Below are 21486 nucleotides of genomic sequence, written 5' to 3'. Positions count from 1 at the left end.
GTTTACCATACTATTAAATTCAATTTTTTTAACTCTGAGCAATTCTACTACTTGTGACTCAACACAGCGAAATCACACCATCTTATGGGTGAAAGCATTATCCCAACATTCTAAAACATATATTTCCCCCTTAAATGTATCATCTATAGTAAGGTTCTAAAAGAGGTCTGATCCGGAATTTAATACCCAAATCAAAATTCAACCTTGAAATCAAGATCAGGAGTGGGTCCCAAATTGAAAATTCTGATCTCGAATTAATATCGAAAATTGATACCTGAAATTTGAGTTAGGATGAAAAAGTTGAGGTGTAACGTTGAAAAACATTTTCCTTACTTTTTGGAGGTAAGTCATGTTTCTCAAATTTGAGAAAAATAAGTTGATGCAAAAAACATTTTCAAAATATTTAAGCAAATCAAACTATCAGGCTGTGTTTTTTTTTTTTTTTTTTTTTCACTCGGTTGTCAAAGTTTACATTAAAACTCAGGCTAAATGATAGGAAAAAAAAACTTGGTGTTTCACCTTTTGCATCCAAAAATAACATTCTATTTTCTTTAGAGAATTGTTTTTCCTTTTAAAAGCTAGTAAAGTAATAACCTGCCTCAATTCTCAAATGGAGTATCTATTTTGTTCGAAGTTTGACATGTTTAGTTCTACCTCTCAATAAGTAATTTTATTTTTGATAAATTACGAATTTTATTATTAAATTAAGAGATTTTGTAAAAAAATTGTAACTTATCATAATTTTTTTATATATAAGATTATGATAATCCATCATTGTTTTCATTTAAATGACGATATAATTCTTTTTCCTAATAAAATTGGAAATATTTTTATTTCTTATAATATTTTATAAATTGAAAAGGTAAGAATTTGTTAATATAATTCATGGTTTTAAAGTTAAGATACAACAATCATAATGTCATAAAATACGAAAATTTATCTTTAAAATATTGTCCATGAAATTATCACTGACCCTTTTTTCATACTAGTCCTGGGCACGTACATTATACGTGTGTCCCATGCTAAGTTGTGTGGAGTTGTTATAACGATAGTTATATACTCGGACATGTATGTTGCTCATGTATCTCATGCTAATTAAGTACAAGAACTTTGAAAATATTATAATAAGTGCGTGATAAGTTGCACAAAAATTGAAGAGAAATATACAAGCTCAAACCATTAACTTCAATTATGCAATTCTTATAATATATCAAATACTTCTTGATAAAAATTTCTTTTGTTTAATATGTCATAACTCATAATTTAAATGTCAAGTGTGATTTCAAAATATTTCTTGTCTTGAGTTTTTCATATTCTTTTTCACCTTTGTAGTCTCCACCTTTTCACATTTGCATACATATTAAGAAGTTGTTGTCGAATGAGAGTAGAATTTTGCAAAAGATAAATAAAAATTTGATCTATCTATGTCTTCCTTAAGATGACTTATAGATGATCATTGTGCGATAACTTGCATAGTAATTGAAGAGAAAATATATACAAGCTTAAACCAATGAATGGTGAGCCTATTCAATCAAGATTATAATCAGTACAAGGTACATCATGTTAAAATATTGTTATCAAATGACTTTCAAAAGTAATATTCGAACAATTTTAATTATGTAATTTTTTTAATATATCAAGTATTCAACTTGATAAAAGTTTTTTTTAATATGTCACAACACATAATTTAAGTGTCTCTTATTGGTTCAAAATATTTCATGTTTTAAAATTTGTCTTCTTTCTAAGAAATTGTAGCCTCCATCTTTTTATAATCACATACAGATAAAGAAGTTGTTGTCGAATATGAATTGTGTTATGTAAAAATTGCACATAAATTAGATCAACCTATACCTTTCTTATGATAGCTAGTGGATCATTGTCAATTTTATGGTGTACACCTACAAAAAAATAGTTATTATTAGTGATAAAAATAATAATTGCTAAAATATCTAATCGATGTATATAAATCATAATTGTTATAGGTACGTGTACACTTTGCCTAATTCAAAATTATTAGTTCTATCATCTGTGAATTTAACAAAATAATATTAGTTAAATTATGTAAATTGATTCCTAACCAAAATTTACACAAACAAGAATATATAGTTTTATGATACTCCAAGAAGTTATAATTAAAAAGAAAGTAATCTTACCTGATTTGATATTTGCATGACAAATTTCTATCTATGATACACACATTTACCTACCCAAGTAAGATGAACTTTCAACTAATCAGAAAACATATATAAATAAGTCAAATTAAAGACAATAACTTCTAATGTGAATAGAAAAAATAGAGAGCATAAACAGAAGTAGAAAAGAGAGACACAAACACAAAATAAATATGAGAAAATGTGCCTACACAAAGTAGGATTGATAATCTAATAATTTGATGAATTGAGATAGTTGTCTTGTGATTTTTCACTATCTATACACAATATATAGAATTTAGTAAATGAATATATTGTATTGAATTGATCAAAAGAATTTACTCCACATTGAATATACCAAACAACTTTTCAAATTTTCCATATGTTTATTACTATGAAGAGATGTTTTACTTTTTGCATTAGGAATCGGAAGATAAAACATTTACAGAAATTGAATACACATAACTCCATGTCTTTTGACTATCTAGTTCATTCATTTCCTATATTATTATTTATATTTATTATAAGACAGACTTACTTTTTTAGCAAAAAAAATATAACATATATAGGAGTTAAATAAATGACAAAATATTAAGGGAAAAGAGTCAAAAATATCCTTCAACTTTGTTTTATTGGTTGACAAAGCCCTTGCCGTTAAAATGAAGTTAGTTTTACCCCTACCATACTAATATCACCATATGTACACCATATATATATAAAACAAATAATCATGCATCTGTAAAAGAATAAAAAATACATTCAAAATAAAATATGCAGTATAAATTAAGAAAAAATATAGATAACTTACATTCACCATCTAGACTTGATATATACTAACACAATGACTTGCTCTAAATTGCTTTAACCAATAACTCTCTCTATGCTACTAACATGAAATCGACACATACTCATTATGTCTTCCAAGTTCCAACATATAAGGGCAAATCACCTCATTACTAACTTACTGGGTTCATGATTGCAACTACATACTTCACTCAATCACTATTCCCATTATTTTAGTTTACCACACTACTAAATTCAATTTTCTAATTCTGAGCAATTCTACTACTTATGACTCAACACATCGAAATTACACTATATTACGGGCGAAAGCATTATCCCAACATTCTAAAACATTTATTTTCCCCTTAAATGTATCATCTATTGTAAGGTTCTAAAAGGGGTCCGATCCAAAATTCAATACCCAAATTAGAATTCGACCTCGATTCGACCCGAGAGTTGGTTCTTGAATCAAGATCGGAAGAGGGTCCCAAATTGAAAATTAGGAGTCGGATCTCAAATTAATATCGAGAATCGGTACCTGAGATTTGAGTTAGGGTGAAAAAGTTGAGGTGTAAGGTTGAAAAAGAGATTTGAAAAACATTTTCCTTACTTTTTGGAGGTAAGTCCTGTTTCTTAAAGTTGAGGAAAATAAATTGATGCGAAAAACATTTTCAAAATATTTAAGCAAACCAAAAAATGAGAAGATTCTAAAAACATATTAAACACACTCTAATCTATCTATATATAAAAGGAGAAGAAAAAAGACACATGTCATTACCACAATTTTTTGAATTTTAAATGTTAAATAATTTTAAATAATCAATAATAAATAATTATTTAAATAAATATTGAAACATATCAATAATTACAATTAGATCCTATGTAATTGTATGGTAGTTACAATACCACAATTTTTTAGTATATTTTAGCTTTTAGATATTTTAGATTTAGATCCATTTACTTATACGTAACTACATATAATTTTAAATAATCATTTTTTATAAATCATTTAATCAAGGAAAATTGGATTCACAATTTTATCATTTTTAATATACTCATTTATTATAAATGAGTATATATTTTACATAAGGAGTCTAAATATATCAGTATTTTATATTTAACATTTATATCAAAAAATAAATATATTTTTACAGATATTGGATTCACAATTTTATCATTTTTAATATACCCATTTATTATAAATGAGTATATATTTTACCTAAGGAGTCTAAATATATTAGTATTTTGTATTTAAAATTTATATAAAAAATAAATATATTTTTACAGATAAACACAAATAAGGCAGTTTTATAACTCCTTAAGATAACTTCTCAATAACCATCCACTAAACAAGGAATTTTTAACTACATTTTTCACTGCATCTTGAAAGTCACGTACTATATATAGATATTTCCAGTAATAACTTTACATTGTTCTCCTATATTCAACAATAAGTGGCTTTGCAATTTAACACAATCTCAAAAATTACATCCAAATCAATGCATTGGAACTTGAAAGTTCGTGTTATTCGATTGAAGATAGTTCCTGATAAATTCAAAGCAGAAATACCTTACTCTTAGGAGATGATTTTACAAGAAGAAAAGGTCGAGTGAGGATTTTGATTGAGAGAAGAACACAAAGTTATATGCAAATATTGAGTTATTGAAGTAACTCTAATTATACCTAAACAGTATTTGTCAAACATTCAAAAGGTAAAAATTAGAATTAATACATATACCATCTGTTTTGTTTATTCTTAAATTTATTTATCAAATTTTTATGTGCAAATCATAGAGTATTATGTGAAGGTCTTCGTTTGTTATCTTTGATTATCTACTTCGAAGTTGCTGTAAACCTTTAATCAATTGAAGTTAATCTGAATCAGTTTAATGCTTATTGATTTGCAGTTGTATATAATTTATTACTCCATTTAAAAGAAGATCTACTTTCTTTGTTTCTTTTCATTAAATTTATTAAAATTTGATTGGATTAGATTATTTTATTTTTAATTACTTGAAAGTGATGTATTTGTTTTTAGTTTAGGCTTTTCTTATCAATGTTAGAAGACTATATCCTAAAACAGGATGGGTTTGGGATGAAAGTACCTATACTTGCAGTATTTTTTTTTAAAAAAAATATTATTAAACTGTATTTTGTAATGAAAGTACCTATACTTGTAGTATTTTTAAAAAATATATATTATAAAAATGTATTTCGTAAAAAAAAACATAAAAACTGACATTTGAAATTTAACAAAAAAAAAGTAATGCAATAGAAACTGTGAATTGACATAAAACACACAAGTTAAATATAAAAAAAACAAAAAACAAAAAAAAATACCAATTAACAATTTATTTTCATTTTAATTGATATATAATTTAAGAAGTTCTCAATATTTTATACTTTAATTCATTCAAGTTTAATTTTAATTGCATAAAAAATTTATATTATAAATGCATGCTTGAAACATAAAACATATTGTTATTACTTATGTTTTATATAAAATTAATTTATTAACTGTTAAAAATCTAATTAAAAAATAAATATGCGTGAAAACAAAATCAATTTCGGATTATTTTCTTATGCATAATTATATATTTTAGTCTAATCTTAATTATTATTATTATTAGTTTAAAAGTTCCTACACACACATTAATGGAAAAAATAGATTTAGATAAAACAATTTCATAACTCTCCATCCTTTACTACGGAGTCCTATAATCAATAAAAAAAATGTGTTGATAATCTTTTATTTTATCAATAGTTATCTTAATATAACCTATAATCTATAAGTTCTATCTTTACCTATATATAAAATAATCAAACTAATAATAATAATAATAATAATAATAATAATAATAATAGATTTCTGTTTAAATTAAACTAATAATAATAATAATAATATAATATAATATAATATAATATAATATAATAATACTAATAATAATGTATTATTTTTTTAAAAAAAAAACAGCCAGTCCTTTTAATCTTTATTTTGAAAAAAATTAGTAATAATTATCCAACTAAATAGGAAGTTTTAAAATTTTCCATTACACTCTCCCTACTAAACAAATTGAACAACTTTTAAATTATAATTATTTATTTTAAAGTAAACCACGTATGGAAAAAAATATGGTTTTTTAATCTTTAGTTTGAATTTAAAAAAATACCCAACTAAATAGGAAGTTTTAATACTTCCCATTACACTCCTACTTCTAAACAAATTGAAACTTTAAAATTAAAATTATTTATTTTAAAAACCCCAAGTACGGAAGTTTCTTTTAAAATTTATCATTTAAATATAATGATAATGATAATGATAATTTAAGAAGTTCTCAATATTTTATACTTTAATTCATTCAAGTTTAATTTTAATTGCATAAAAAATTTATATTATAAATGCATGCTTGAAACATAAAACCTATTGTTATCACTTATGTGTTATATAAAATTAATTTATTAACTATTAAAAATCGAATTAAAAAAATATGCGTGAAAACAAAATTAATTTCGGATTATACTCTTATGCATAATTATATATTTTAATCTAATCTTAATTATTATTACTTTAAAATTTCCTACACACACATGAATGGAAAAAATAGTTTTAGATAAAACAGTTTCATAACTCTCCCTCCTTTACTACAGAGTCCTATAATCAATGAAAAACTGTGTTGATAATCTTTTATTTTATCAGTAGTTATCTTAATATAACCTATAATCTATAAGTTTTATATTTACTTATATATAAAAAAACCAAACTAATAATAATGATAAAAATAATAAATTTATGTTTAACTTAAACTAATAATAATAATATAATATAATATAATAATACTAATAATAATGTATTATCTTTTTTAAAAAAACCATCCAACTAAATATGTCCTTTTAATCTTTTTGAAAAAAATAGTAATAATTATCCAACAAAATAGGAAGTTTTAAAACTTCTCGTTACACTCCCACTACTAAACAAATTGAACAACTTTTAAATTAAAATGATTTATTTTTTTAAAAAAAAAACACATACGGAAAAAAATATGGTGTTTTAATCTTTATTTTGAATAAAAAAAATACCCAACTAAATAGGGAGTTTTAAAACTTCCCATTACACTCCTACTTCTAAACAAATTGAAGAACTTTTAAATTAAAATTATTTATTTTACAAACCCCAAGTATGGAAGTTTCTTTTAAAATTTATCATTTAAATATCATTTAATATTTTAAGTTTTATTTCAGATTTTTTTTTTGCATTTTAAAATAAATATTTTTTAATAAGATATAACCTTTTATCTAAAAAAATAGAACTGATAATAATAATAATAATAATATAATAATAATAATAATAATATAATTATGATAACGATAATAATAATAGTAATAATAATAATAATCCAAGTATAATGTTATTATAAACACTATTTAATGTCTTTTATTATTATTATTATTATTATTAGTATTATTATTAATATTATGTATTTATTTATTTATTTTTACAGATTTTCAACCTTAGCACAAGATAAATGAGGAACTGTCTCTATCACTATCATAAACATAGAAGGCATTAAGTTATGTTTTCATAATATTACTTTTAAAGGACAATCAAATTTCAAAATTGAAAAATAATATTATGAGAAATAAAATTTAAACTTGAATTAAGATAAATAATATTTATCTATATCTAGCTAGCGTTGAATTTTATCTTGAACAATATCACTATTATAAGTCATTTAGCAAATTTAAGACTATTCACAATATATATATAACAACATTAAATTAAGTTGAAAATTACGATTTTAAAATATACTATAAGTTTTTAATTTTCAATTTTTAACTTTTTAAAATTGAATTCAAAGATAACTATCGATATATATTTTATTACAATAAATTAAATTGTGTACTAATAATGTAAATTTAATATTGCTCAAATATTGTATTATTATATTGTTATTATAATAAATTAAATATATTATTAAGTGCATTATAAATTTTATTAGTTATTTTTAATTATAAAATTATTACATTTTAAATTATCCGCGCATCGTACGGGCACGTATACTAGTATATTAAACTATCAGGCTGTTTTTTTTTTTTTGATTTTTCACCCAGTATTCGAAGTCCACATTGAAACTCTGACTAAAACATAGGAAAAAAAAACTTGGTGTTTCACCTTTTGCATCCAAAAATAACATTCTATTTTCTTAGAAAATTCTTTTTCCTTTTAAAAGCTAATACAATAACAACCTGCTTCAATTCTCAAATGGAGTATCTATTTTGTTCAAGTTTGACATGTTTCGCTCTACCCCTCAATAAGTAATTTATTTTTTGATAAATTACGTATTTTATTAAATTAAGAGATTTTGTAAAAGTATTATAACTTATCATAATTTTTTATGTATATAAGATTATAATAATCCATCATTATTTTCATTTAAATAACTATATAATGCTTTTTCCTATTAAAATTGGAAATATTTTTATTTCTTATAATATTTTATAAATTGAAGAGATAAGCATTTGTTAATACAATTCTTGTTTTTAAAGTTAAGATATAACAATCATAATGTCATAAAATACGAAAATTTATTGAATTTCTTCAAATCACAAAATATCTTTAAAATATTAATTTTTTTTACAGTTATATAATTTTAAAAAAAGAAGTTAAAATGTTCTTTAAAAATAATACTTTATTAAAAAAATAATGTGTTTAAAAGGTAAAAAGATAATGTTTATAAGAAAAGAAGAAGAAGGTATTTGTCACCAAATAGTAATAATAATATCATTTACTATTAACGATAATGACATTTTTGGATAAAAAATTGACGCCGGAGACATTTTTAAGCCATCTAGTCATAATATCTAACATATTTAGTCAAAACAACAATACTTTAAAATATTTATTTAAAATGTCAGAATGTCAATATTTTCAAAAATAATTTGTATTCATATTTTATTATTTATATTTCCTTTTATTAATCAAAAGAGTCCATCATTGGACCAAATTCTAACCAATAACAGATTAAAAATAAAAAACAAATACAAAATTATTCATTAATATTCTTCCCACATCTTACACGTTAATTTCCCACCTTTCACATTTATAACTTAAAGTTTTTATTTTTCCCCACCTTTCACGTTCCCAGATTCTCTTTTTTCAAGTTTTTTTGCTAACCTTGAAACACAAATTATTCAAAGTTCAATTCTTCAACAAAATCTTTGTATTAATTCAAGAAAATTCTCGGTTGGTAAACAAAATCTATATATTAATTCAAGAAATTTTGAATTTGGTAAAGGTAATTTCGATTAGTTATTTAGATTTCTTTTGATTTGTTTTCATATCACCGTTTATGGTTTATATTTCGTATTGTACATATTACGAATTTTCCATCAATTTTTTCGACTTTTATGCAAGTTTGTTTACATATTCATCTAATATTTATGTATTTCATTTAGATTTGTTTTCGATATCACCGTTTATGATTTATATTTTGCATTGTACATATTACAAATTTTTCGTTAATTTTTTTGATTTTTATGCAAGTTTGTTTACATATTCATATATTTTAGATTTTTAGTCGATTAAATAATTTTTTTCCGATTTTTTTCTGATTTCGTTTTAATATTTCAGATTTATTAGAACCTACAAATTCATTCATATGTTTATTTTGTTTGATTTTTAATACATTTATATTTGCTTTTAGGGTTTTAGATTTGAGGAAAATATATGTATGTCTATAATGTCTGAATCAACAGTTTATTTGTGTATTCATTATATCTATATATCAACAAGTTTTACATTTTTTGTTTTTTTACATTGTATTTCAATCTCAATTAGTATACCAACATGTTTGTATTTCCTTCTTAATTTGTATTCATCCTAAAAACTGTATGCTAACAGTTTTGTATTTTATTGGGTATTCATTCTGTATTTCAATCTCAATTTATATATGAACAAGTTTGTAATTCTCTTTTGTTTTGTATTCAACCTAATTGTATACCAACAAGTTTTGTATTTTATGTGCCTACTTTACCTTTTAAAGTCACTTTGTATTTCAAATGAAGAGAGTATTTAATTTCTTTTGTATTCACAACTTTATATTCAATCTCACTTTGTATTTATAACTTTGTATTTTCATCTCACTTTTGTATTCATATATTGTTGTATTCAACATATAGTTCATGATCCATTAGTTTATATTTTACCTTTCAAAGTCACTTTGTATTTCAAATGAAGAGAGTATTTCTTTTGTATTCACAACTTTATATTCAATCTCACTTTGTATTTATAACTTTGTATTTTCATCTCACTTTTATATTCATATATTGTTGTATTCAACATATAGTTCATGATCGATTAGTTACATCAACTTAATGGGATACAAATTATTGGATTCATTCAAACAGAAAAAGCAGCTACTAAACTAAAAAAAAAAAACAATTTCATTCGTTATACATCATAATTTAGATACAAAACATCCGAAAAAGCTATAAATTTCAATGCATACAAAGATTTCACTGATTCAATCAGAAAAAAAAATACTCTTGTACTCGACATATACGAATATCTCATCCAAAATAATAAAAAAATACCTGATTGTTTTTCGATTGTTCACTGGATGCGACAAATTTATAGTTGTCAATTTTGAAAAATTCTGTTTCAAAAATATGTCGTATTCAACTTGAAGAAGCTTTGAAAGTTATCAGATGAATGATTCAGAAGACAAACTAAATTATTTTAATATTTTTTTTTGATGTTCTTAAGAAGAAAGCAAAAAAACGCTCGACGGAAAGATGGCTATTTATGCTCTTTTCAAAACGTAACTGATTTGTATTTAAATTCTTTTTCCCTTTTTTGAATCTTTTTGTTCCATGATTTTCTTTGTTATGTTATTAATTATTTGTATTCTTTCAAATTAATCAAAATAAAATAAATACATAACTAATCCCTTAACAAACTAAAATAATGACATTTTTAATAAATAATGAAACTGTTGCTAAGGAGTCCACTAAAAACTAAAATATTGTTGTTTTGAAAATTTTCCCTATAATAAATGAATGACATTTTTATTCAATTTCAAGCAATTTTTGAGAAAAAGTTAAACGTTTTTTTGATTTATTTTTTAAATTCCAAGTGGTAGAGGTAAGGGCTCATTGGCAATTACTCTCTTCATTCCTATTTATATGTCGTTTTTATTTTAAAAAAAAAACTTCTTAATATTTGTCATTTCACAAAATTAATGCTTAAATGACATTATTCTTTCTATTTTATCCTTTTGAACGTTATTAACTTTTAAAGCATACATTTAACTAATATAAAAAAACTAAATAACCAATTAATGTTCATTAATCAAATTAGTTAATTAAAATAAATTAATTTATATTTATTTATTAAAAATATGACTTCAAAAAATAATAATAAACTTACTTAATTTCTTAAAAAACATGAAATCTAAAACTATCAAAACTAAATAAGTAGGTAGATATGGGCAGACAAAAGAAGTCAAGTAGTACTAACTACACAACATATAACAGGAAGACCAAAGCCCAATCGTCCGTCTTGTAATGTCTGAACACACGGACAATATTACTACTATCAAAATAGCAGTGTTCTACTAATAATTCACATTTCTTTTTCTTTTCTTCTTGCTATTCCTTTTCCCAAGTACAGTGAAAAACAAAACAATCCAACACACCATTTGCTTAGAGGAACCAAAAGTTAAAAGTTGAACCAAAAACTGGGTTTTGCTTAAAGAAAGTTTTTATCTTTTTCTTTTTTTCTAATTAGCAACTAATTCCATAGATCTGCAGCTCAAAACCCTTAACATTTTCTACTAAAGTTACTAGCTTTTTCCTTTTACACTTCTTTAAAGATGGGTTGTAAAGATTAGGTTTTTAATTAGTGGAGTATTAGACATCTTTTACTTCTACTCCTTTTCTTGGTCATCTACAGGGGCTTCTTCCCAATTCTTGATTTGGGTTTTTTATGATGTTGGTTCTTTGAAGAAATTTTGGGGTTTTAGTTGAAGGTATAAAAAAAGTTGATTTTTTTTTTGTAGTGTAAAAATGATTCAGTTGTTGTTTATGGTTCTTTGTTTGGAGGGTATGGTGGCATTTCTTCTAATGGTGAAGATTGGGCCACTGAGGGAACTGGTGATGAAGTGTTTGGATCAGGTGAAAATGAGAAAGGGTACTGTTTTAACAATTGCTGGTACTATATCAGCTATCTTATTTTCCAACTTTATTAGTATTATCAAGATTCAGAATAAGGGGGCTAAGATTGGTACAATGACACCAATGGATCAGGTTTTGTGGAGAACCAACTTGTTAGAGGCTACTCTCATGGGTATCATTCTTTAGCCCTTTTCAAATAACTCAATTACATTCCTTGTTATTGGTTTCTGATATTAAAAATGTGTTGCAAATGAAAATCAGATTCTTGGTTCAGTTGTTTTCCTTGATGATAGTAGTATTCTGTTTACGAGGGGCGCAATCTTTAAAATTTATTATAGACTCTCTCTGATTTGTTGGCTGCTACTTTTAGGTTTGAATGTGGATGAAGATAATTAGCAGGGACATGTAGCATTTTCGCTTATCAATTGATATTTAATGATTCTTTATAATTCGTAATTTATGCATCAATCTGTAGCTATTCTCATGGATGACAGTGATGGAAGGAAGATTGTTTTCAAGCATTTTTTTGATGAGTTATTTGGAATTTGTAGGAACTGAACTTAATTGAATTGTTTGTTGTACTAAACTAGTTTGAAAGGAGATACTTCTAGAGTTGAGCTTATGCCAATATGAACAATTTGTTGTTGAGATGTGATAAGAAACTATCACGTGTTCTTCGCTCATCCTCTCGTGTATTGTCATTAACAGTTGTAATGCTAGGTTTGAGCTTATTTGATTGAAAAGCTAAATCTTTGATTATTTTTTTTTTGTTGGGTTCGGGGGAAGATGGGGGAGGGAATTGTTGTCTCCTAGGTGTCAAAATAAGTTCTGTGCAATTGACACAGTTACTTGCGGAACACCAGTTCCTCCTAATTTTTGATCTTAAGTTAGGGATAATAGTGAGTCTAGCAAAGTAGCTGCTTCAATGCTGGCCACTGGAAGAGCTTTGCTGTTTTTAGTCACAAACAATATTCAAGTGTAATAAAATAGTTCTCTAAAATTTCTTGGAATTTGAAGAGAAATTTGTCTAGAAGTCGTTTTACCTGAACTTAATAGAGTCATATCTCAACCATCACAGTTGATATTCTATTGATGGTACTCCCACTCTTTCAAAATGTTCATCTTATTCCTCAGTAAAATAAATGTTCTGAGGCACTCTCTTGTTCGGGTGGTTCCCTGATTCTCCGATGAGGCTGCTTTGTAAATTCCATTTGATATAACATGATTACGGGGAGTAAGAATGTGCAAACATAGGTAGTCCATCTCAAGATTTACAGTTAATTGTCTGAGTGAAGGAGATACCATTACTTACAAGTCTTAAATTGTGGTAGTATGTAGATGTGCTTCTGCGATTATGTTTTAAGGTTGAGAAAGCATAAGAGTTTGTTCCTCCTAGGCAGCAGTCAAAATGGATTTAGGTTTTTTGGTCTTGCAACCATAACTTCAGTCTGAAGTATAGATCTGCTAACACTGCTAACCACTGAAAAAAAGCATTATATATGACAAATAAAAATATGCATGCTACTGGAATTTTGCATTTTCCGAGTTTTCTTATCCATTACTTATTTCCTTTTATGCTAATTTATCTGCATTTGAATGGCATATATCACACAGGATTTTCTCTGTTTCTTGGATTCTTAATTGATCGTATGCACCATTACCTTCGGAAGCTGATTGTTTTGCGTAGTAGTGCGGGATCTTCAAAGAAAGAATTTGAAAGGCTTGAGAAAGAAAAGCTGCAGCTTAAGGAGAAAGCAGATAAAGCTGCTGAGGAAATAAAATTATCGCAGAAACAACTCTCTAGTTTAACAGAGACACTGAAGAAGGTTAAGTTGGAGTCAGAGGAGAAAGACAAACGTGTTGAAACTGCGGAAGCTCATGTTGCTGCTCTCCAAAAACAAGCAGCAGATCTTCTTTTAGAATACGACCGTCTATTAGAAGACAATCAAAATCTTCAGAATCAAGCTCATGGTTATCGGAGTTGAGAAAAATAGACAGAAGCAGTTGGTTCAAATTTTACAACTTTTTGATAAGATTGAATATTATGTGCCTGCATGTCTTGACCCTTCTTTTAGCAGAAGGGATTTTGGGAATTGTTGTAACTCAATGAGAATCTTGTAGTATTGTTGTTCAGATATAGACATTGTTAACATTCACTACCTTGTGTCAATCCAAACTATTAATTGTGTGTTATCTTTATTCTTCACTCAATCAGAAATATGTGTGCAAAAGCTTTCCTCTTTTAAACAACTTGAAACAAATGCAATGTTAATAATAGCTAACAAGGGAGAAAAGCATTCCTTCAGCCAGTAAATGGGATGATCGAAGGCCACTGGAGGCTCATTATAAAGAATAAACCTCTCGTTCTTTGGTTGTTAACATGTAGGCTATTGATAAACGATAGACAGTCTCGCAATAGCGCTCCTAAATTCATTCAAAGCAGTAAAAGCTTTGAAGAAATGATACACCAATCCACTGTATAATCATTCAATCTTCCTTGACAGCACCTTACCAATTACTTGAAGAACTGGCAAGTCTTGGTTCCCAACGTAAATGATCTCGGACAGAGATTATAACCACTCAGGATGTGACAATCTAGGGTGCCTGTCACCTGACTAAGTTCTGCCAAAGTTGTACACCTGAACATTTTGTGTCAAACTTATGAATGAGTGAAGAAAAGCAGGAAACCTTTTGGAGTATGTCTATCGAATTGTGTCGTAAGTGCTTCACCACATTCCAGTTAGTGCTACCAGACTGGAGGTCAAACTTCAACTCCAGTTCAGCTATTAATCAAGGAAAGAATCAATCCGCTAACTCCAAAGAAGTACAAGCAATCTTTACATTTAGCAGTCAGACTTGAGAAAGTATGCTACATATCATCTGCATTTTTGATACTGACACATACATTTCAATTTTGTCACCTTGATGGAACTTGCAGGATAGTTGATTCTTCAAAATACCACTCACCACCTTATTGGAAGCTTGGTACAAATTTATGTTGGCTTGCCTCTCTCAGAGAAGAAGTGGAAGCAACTTATTTTTCCTGCCCTCAGAATGTGATCGAAGCAACTATGTAAATCCCATTCAGATTCTTAATTATTATTTTTCTCTGCTAGACACATTCTTGATTTACATAAACACTGGTCACGCAATGGTGCACAAACATCCTGCAGTGTCAGTGCCCCACCAGGAGATATTTTAGGACACAAGTGCAGACTACTCCTAATATTAAAGGCGGCCCAAAAATTCCAGGAGTCGGGGAAAACAGGCAGCAAAAGTATCCTTTTGCTCATCCACCAGATGACATCAGTCTATAAATTCCACAGATGACCATAATAAGCTTTTAGGTGGACCTCCGATTGAATTCCAAGGCAGCAACAAATACATTTTCATCGTATTCCTAGTTTTTATCCAGTATCTCACAGGATGATAGAGCTTTACATGACAAGACATGTTTCACCAGTAGTCACCACAGGAACATGTTCCATCCTTAAAGTGATGAAATCGTTTAACATCCCTTACGATAATCTCTCTTTTTACTATAACAGAGAAAAACTTTGTTACTTCATGGCAGTCACCACAGACCCTCAGGTTCTTTGTGATAAGTAATCTGGTTCCTGGTGCGGTGTTTAAGAGCCCAAAAGCAATGGCAAGTCTCTCACTATGAATACCCAACATTTTCACTTTGACATCTTCTTCAAGATTCTGCAGCACAAAGTCAGTCTTTGGGACATATCCCATAGCTTTCATCTCATTTTCCAGATTGCATAGAAGTCCCATTATCTGTTCATATTGAGGGTGACTTGTATCATCCATAAGAAAAGCATGGAGTCTCCCATTTACCTCTACAGCACTGTAGCCAGGAACTTTTGCCATCCCTGTCTTTTTCATAAGCTTCCTCACAGAAGCTGCTTTATCCCACATTTTTGCTGCTGCAAAGAAATTCGCTACCAACACGAAAGTACCTGTGTTCTCGGGAATTAATTCAAGTACCCTGTTTGCTGCCAATTCTCCAATGGAAAATTTCTTATGTTTGTGGCAACCAGATAGAAGGGCAACCCAAACAGCAAGCCCAGGTTTAGTTTCCATAGAAGTGATGAGTTCTTTAGCTTCTTCAACTTCACCAGCTCGAGCCAAAAGATCAACTGAACAAGCATAATGCTTCTCAGAAGGTTTAATTTTGTATTCATTCACCATGACATCAAACCAATGTCGACCTTCCTCCACTAATCCCGAGTGACTCAAAGCTGAAAGAAGAGCAGCAAAAGTTGCATGATCTGGTTCTATCTCGTCCTTCATCTGCTGGAAAAGGGTAAGTGCCTCTCTTCCTTGCCCATGGATCCCATAGCATGCTATAATCGTATTCCAACATATCAAGTCCTTAGAACTGATGCGGTCGTAAATGGAACGGGCACAAGAAATGAGCCCACATTTAGCATACATATCAATCAATCCAGTACTTAAAACTTGATCCATGATGACTTTCCTGGCAGCATAACCATGAATTGATCTACCCAATCTTAAAGAGCCAACATCAGAACATGCTAGAAGTGCACTTACAAGTGAAGCTACATCAGGTGTGAATCCTAACAGTTGCATCGCTATCAGCAGTTGAAGAGCATTAACAGCAAAGCCATTTTGAGCATAGCCAGAAATCAAAGCACTCCAAGTAACAGTATTCCTAAAAGGCATTTTCCGAAATACACGAGTAGCTATCTCCAACTCTCCATTCTTAGCATACATATCAACAAGGCTAGTCAGTATATTGACATCCATAGGAAGGGCTCTGCGGATCATATAGCCATGAACTGACGAACCCAATTTCGTGTCTGCAATATTAGCAGAAGCCTGCATCAAACCCAACATAACAACACCATCACCTACCATACCTTCCCTTTGCATCCTCCTATACAAATCCACAGCCTCTCTCCCTTTCCCACTCTGTACAAAACCCGTTATCATTGTAGTCCAACAAACAACATCCCTCCTCTGCATTTTCTCAAATACAGCTCCTGCTTTATCCATCTTCCCACATTTGGCATACAGGTTCAAAACAGAGGACCCAACAAAGACATCATTTTTATACCCACACTCAACAACCTTGTCCCAAATCTCTTCACCCTTCTCCAAATCCTGCAATATCGTACACGCCTTAAGTACCACAGTAAAAGTTGAGCTATCAGGTTTGACACCTTCAAGGACCATTTGATTATAAACATTTACAACCTCAAAAGGGAACTCATTTTTTGAATAGGCAATGATCATAGCATTCCAAAAATCTACTCTCCTCAGGGGACTTTTATCAAACAATTTGTGGGCAGATTTGAGATCACCCACTTTGGCATATGATGATATTAATGGGGCAATGGAGTTTCCATGGGAAAATAACCCAGATACTACCATAAGAGCGTGAATTTGAGAAACCAATGCATTATGTTTACATGTCAATAGGAGAGGTTTGAGTTCATGTGGTAACAAGCGCATTTAGTCCACTGGGAATTTGAAGTTCACCTCTTTAATAGCAGGAGTCCGTTGCAATAACTGCTGGTATAAGCACTAAACAGGTAATTGAACTGGAGAGAAACAAATAGACATTTTTAATCGAGAGAAAATTAGAACTTTCAACAAAATATTGTACTCATCCCCAAATCAATTCAAACACCATTAACAATCCTTGAAGCTTGTTGGAGTACTCATGTCCGAGTTGTCTTTAAACGACATAATCTAGCTTAAGAGCTCACCATTTAGGGTTGCATATCGGTCCGTTCAGTTTTGAAATTTATCGATTTTACTTATCGATTATCGGTTTGTAATAATGCTAAATCGATATGGAACCGTTAAGATATCGATTTATCAGTTAGTGATGTTATCGTTTCGATTACTGTTAATAATTCACACAATTTTTATTGAGAATTACAATACACTAAGTACTAATGAATAGTACGCAGTAACCAATAGTCACTGATTAACTTTTTCATATTAGTTCATTATTATATAAAACACTTAATAAAACTCCATATTAACCTGAAAAGAGATGTCAATATTTCCCAAACTGTCCAACTCAAAAGGATTCCTCATAACAACTAAGCCAATCTCAATATGAACTATAAAGAGAAACCATTACAACACTACTAACAAATACCATTAATGATCATGAGACCATTACTAACAAAAACTTTTTTATTGCAGATTGTAGTATTGCAATATTGGAGGCATATCTCACTTATAATGATAAGATAAAAACAAAGACTTAAAGTAAGAGAACCAACCATTTGAACCTCACTCTAGACACTGGGGTCATTTGATAGAATATATAAAAATAATATCTAATAAAGTGTATTAGTAATGTAAGCATTAGTAATGCATGTATTAGTTATACTCGTATTAGTTATGCATAGATTATTTCTTATGCATTGTTTGATTTGGTGTATTAAAAATAATATGCATTGTATAAAAATATTTATTTACAAAAGTATCTTTCACAATTATGGAGGAAAAGATGTAAAAGTATTTTTGAAAGGTAATTGAGTTTTTAACCATATTAATGCATGCATTAAATCCTTTGCATTACTAATACTATGGATTTCTAGGTATTAATAATACACTCCTCAATACACAATAGAACAATAGTTATACATACTATGAAAAATGCACCAAACAAGGGATACATATAATTAATGCATGCATTATTTTTGCTAATACACTCTATCAAACGACCCCTATAATAATGAGATAAGTGTCAAAAACACACCTAATTTTTTCTAAGTTTCATATATAAACTATTGAGAGTGAATTTCATACATAAACTATCACTTATTATTTTGAGAAACACAATTCTCTCTTTTATAACACTCTCATCATAGTATGTATAAAATAATTTTGAGAAAAAAACCCTCTCTTTTACTTAAAAAAATTGTCACATCACACTCCACATAGACAAAATATTTCACCTTGACAAAAATTAAATAAATTAAGTATTAGTTTAAATTAAAGATTAAAAATTTATTATCCCAAAAAAATATTATAAAATAAAATGTAAAATATTTTTCTTACTCCACCCCATCACTTCCTCTCACCGTAAGCCCCCCCCCCCAACACACACACACGCACACACATTTTCTTTAGTTTTTTAGTTTAAATTTCTTTTATAAAAAATATTTGATTTTTTTTACTTCATCTTCCCCCTCCCCTCCCCTTCAAATACTAATTTAGATATTATTTTATTTTTTTTAAAAAAAATTATACCCACTTCACCTAACCCTCCGCTTCCAATTCTTTTTCTCGTTTTGTGTTAGATATATATACATATCAAAAATATGTTTTACTTTCCACCACAAGACTTCTTTAAAAATAATTTTTTTATTTATGTTATATTCGGTACATGAAAAAAATTCCTAAAAATATATGTACATATCTAACACAAAACGAAAAAAAGTAAAAGGGTCTGAAAAATATCCGAACTTTGGCGGAAATAACAGTTATGATACCAAACTTTGATAGGACCTATTACCCACCTAGACTATTTAATACCGTATTTTAAACATATATATTTGNGTGTCTCTTTCTGATGTTGCAACAAGTGTGAAGATCAATTTATAAAAAGGATTTGAAAATAAAGGGATTCAAGAGTCATACCCCTTGCCTATAGTTGATGTTGCAGGTGCCTCATTATTTGTTGTTTTTCTTGGCCTTCCCCTAGGACTAGGAGGAGGTGCATCAGGATTAACATGCCTTCCCTTAGGCCTATGCGGTTCTCCATCAGTAGCAGGTGCTTCAGTAGTAGTAATATGTGTCTTTCTTGGCCTTCCTCTAGGTTTAGAAATTGCTCTAGAAGTACCTGTTTCATTACTTGGTCCAGCAGCAACAAAATCCTACAACATCAAATAGATAACAAGTCAAATATCTCAAATATATACCATAAATAAGGAATAATATATAAATGATATACCTTTAATGGACAACTCCTTATGTTGTGATTTTTCCCAATGCTACAAGTCATGTAAACACCTTTTCATGGTAATTTCCAGACTTTTTTTTGTCTCCCAACACTCTTTGTTTCTTACCTTTCTTGTCCTTCCTGGCATAACTTTAACAATTGTGGTTCCACATGATGATTTGTTGAATCAGGCCACATTTTCATGTTGGTTACTGGTTGAAGGTAATGACAGTAGGTTCTTAGATAAGTCTCCTTACTGTAATAATCATCAATACAGTCAATTGGTTCCCAATTCTTGTAAAGAATGGAAGCAATGGCATGTGGACAGGGTATTCCTTTGAGCATCCATGATTTACAACTACATATCCTACTCCTCATATCAACAGTATGGACATAACATCCATTTGAAATTTCAAAGCCTCTCTCTCCATTGAACTCAGTATGACATTTCGTTAACTTTGCTATGTTCTTTTCAAGCACTTTTAATGCCATTGGAGAAATATTTGTTAACCATGTTTCTGGAAATTTATGAAATTGACCTAGTCTATTCATTACCTTTACCCTTATCTCTTCAAGCATAGTGATAATAGTTTTATGTCTTGGAGCTAAGATCCAAGCATTGATGTTTTTAGCCATATTATTATCTATGCTATCACATTTAACATCAGTCCTAAAGTACATTTTGCACCAAGTTTTTACATCATAGTGAAGTAAATCTGGAACAATATCTTTGTTACCTAGCAATGCCATGTGAGCCAAATTTGCCTTCAACTCTGCCTCAAAAGTGCTTCTTGCACATTTCCAAAATTGATTCCTTCTTTTTAAACCTCTGTAATCTTTTGCCCAGTTAGCAAGAATGTGTCTTGCACACATCCTATGCTCCACCTCTGGTAAAAGATGCTTGACTGTTGATGTAAGCCCCTGCAATGAACAAAAAAACATTCTTGTTGCAGTAATAACAACAGTAATGCATTAAACATGCGTAAATTAACCAAAAACATACCTTTTGCATATCTGAAATGAGTGTGTAATCTCTGCCATCACCTAATCCCAAGTCCTCTATCAACAATTTCAAAAACCATGCCCATGTGTTCTTATTTTCATACTCTACTACACTCTATGCAATATGCAACATTTGATTATTAGCATCTTTAGCCACATCAACCAACAATTGTCCTTTGGTTACACTCTTCAAGAAACATCCATCTAAACCAATACATTTCCTACATCTACCAAGAAAAGCTTTTGTGCAAGCATCAAAACATATATAGAAACTCTGAAAAACTAGCTTACCATTACCTTCAGAATCATCAACTTTTACTACACAAGTGCTACCTGGATTGGTCTTCAACAATTCATCCCTATAGTAAAAAATTCTACCAAACTCTTTCACATGATCACCCATTAGTTCCTGCAATATTTTCTGTCTTGATCTCCTAGCAATAG

The 21486-nt window shown here is 28.7% G+C and overlaps 3 protein-coding genes across 3 annotated transcripts; 1 reads left to right on the top strand and 2 right to left on the bottom strand.

The window, feature by feature from the left end:
* Positions 1-11554: 11554 nt before the first annotated feature.
* LOC125871203 (uncharacterized) lies at positions 11555-14260 on the top strand. Its single transcript, XM_049551804.1, has 2 exons — positions 11555-12276; positions 13719-14260. The coding sequence occupies exons 1-2, from the start codon at positions 11997-11999 to the stop codon at positions 14087-14089; spliced, it is 651 nt and encodes a 216-aa protein (XP_049407761.1). The 5' UTR covers positions 11555-11996; the 3' UTR covers positions 14090-14260.
* A 605-nt stretch (positions 14261-14865) lies between these two features.
* LOC125871202 (putative pentatricopeptide repeat-containing protein At3g25060, mitochondrial) lies at positions 14866-17758 on the bottom strand. The gene has a single exon (XM_049551803.1). The coding sequence runs from the start codon at positions 17586-17588 to the stop codon at positions 15561-15563; it is 2028 nt and encodes a 675-aa protein (XP_049407760.1). The 5' UTR covers positions 17589-17758; the 3' UTR covers positions 14866-15560.
* A 1968-nt stretch (positions 17759-19726) lies between these two features.
* LOC125869662 (uncharacterized) lies at positions 19727-21208 on the bottom strand. The gene is made up of 4 exons (XM_049550118.1): positions 21044-21208; positions 20168-20961; positions 20053-20092; positions 19727-19975 (listed from the first exon to the last, which is right to left on the bottom strand). Exons 1-4 carry the CDS (start codon positions 21050-21052, stop codon positions 19727-19729), a joined length of 1092 nt encoding a protein of 363 aa, XP_049406075.1. The 5' UTR covers positions 21053-21208.
* Between the last annotated feature and the right edge of the window lie 278 nt (positions 21209-21486).

The sequence above is a fragment of the Solanum stenotomum genome, chromosome 7 (genome assembly GCF_019186545.1).
Source record: "Solanum stenotomum isolate F172 chromosome 7, ASM1918654v1, whole genome shotgun sequence".
In the NCBI taxonomy this organism is placed as follows: Eukaryota; Viridiplantae; Streptophyta; class Magnoliopsida; order Solanales; family Solanaceae; genus Solanum; species Solanum stenotomum.
This window is presented reverse-complemented; position numbering and strand designations above follow the sequence as displayed.

Excerpts from the sequence above, each read along its gene's own strand:
- LOC125871203 (XM_049551804.1), top strand. The coding sequence starts at position 11,997 with ATGATTCAGTTGTTGTTTATGGTTCTTTGTTTGGAGGGTATGGTGGCA. Across the intron at positions 12,277-13,718 it reads GTTAGAGGCTACTCTCATGG|GATTTTCTCTGTTTCTTGGA; the intron begins GTATCATTCTTT and ends TATATCACACAG.
- LOC125871202 (XM_049551803.1), bottom strand. The coding sequence starts at position 17,588 with ATGCGCTTGTTACCACATGAACTCAAACCTCTCCTATTGACATGTAAA.
- LOC125869662 (XM_049550118.1), bottom strand. Across the intron at positions 20,093-20,167 it reads TGCCAGGAAGGACAAGAAAG|CATTGGGAAAAATCACAACA; the intron begins GTAAGAAACAAA and ends CATGACTTGTAG. Across the intron at positions 19,976-20,052 it reads TAAGGAGTTGTCCATTAAAG|GATTTTGTTGCTGCTGGACC; the intron begins GTATATCATTTA and ends TTGATGTTGTAG.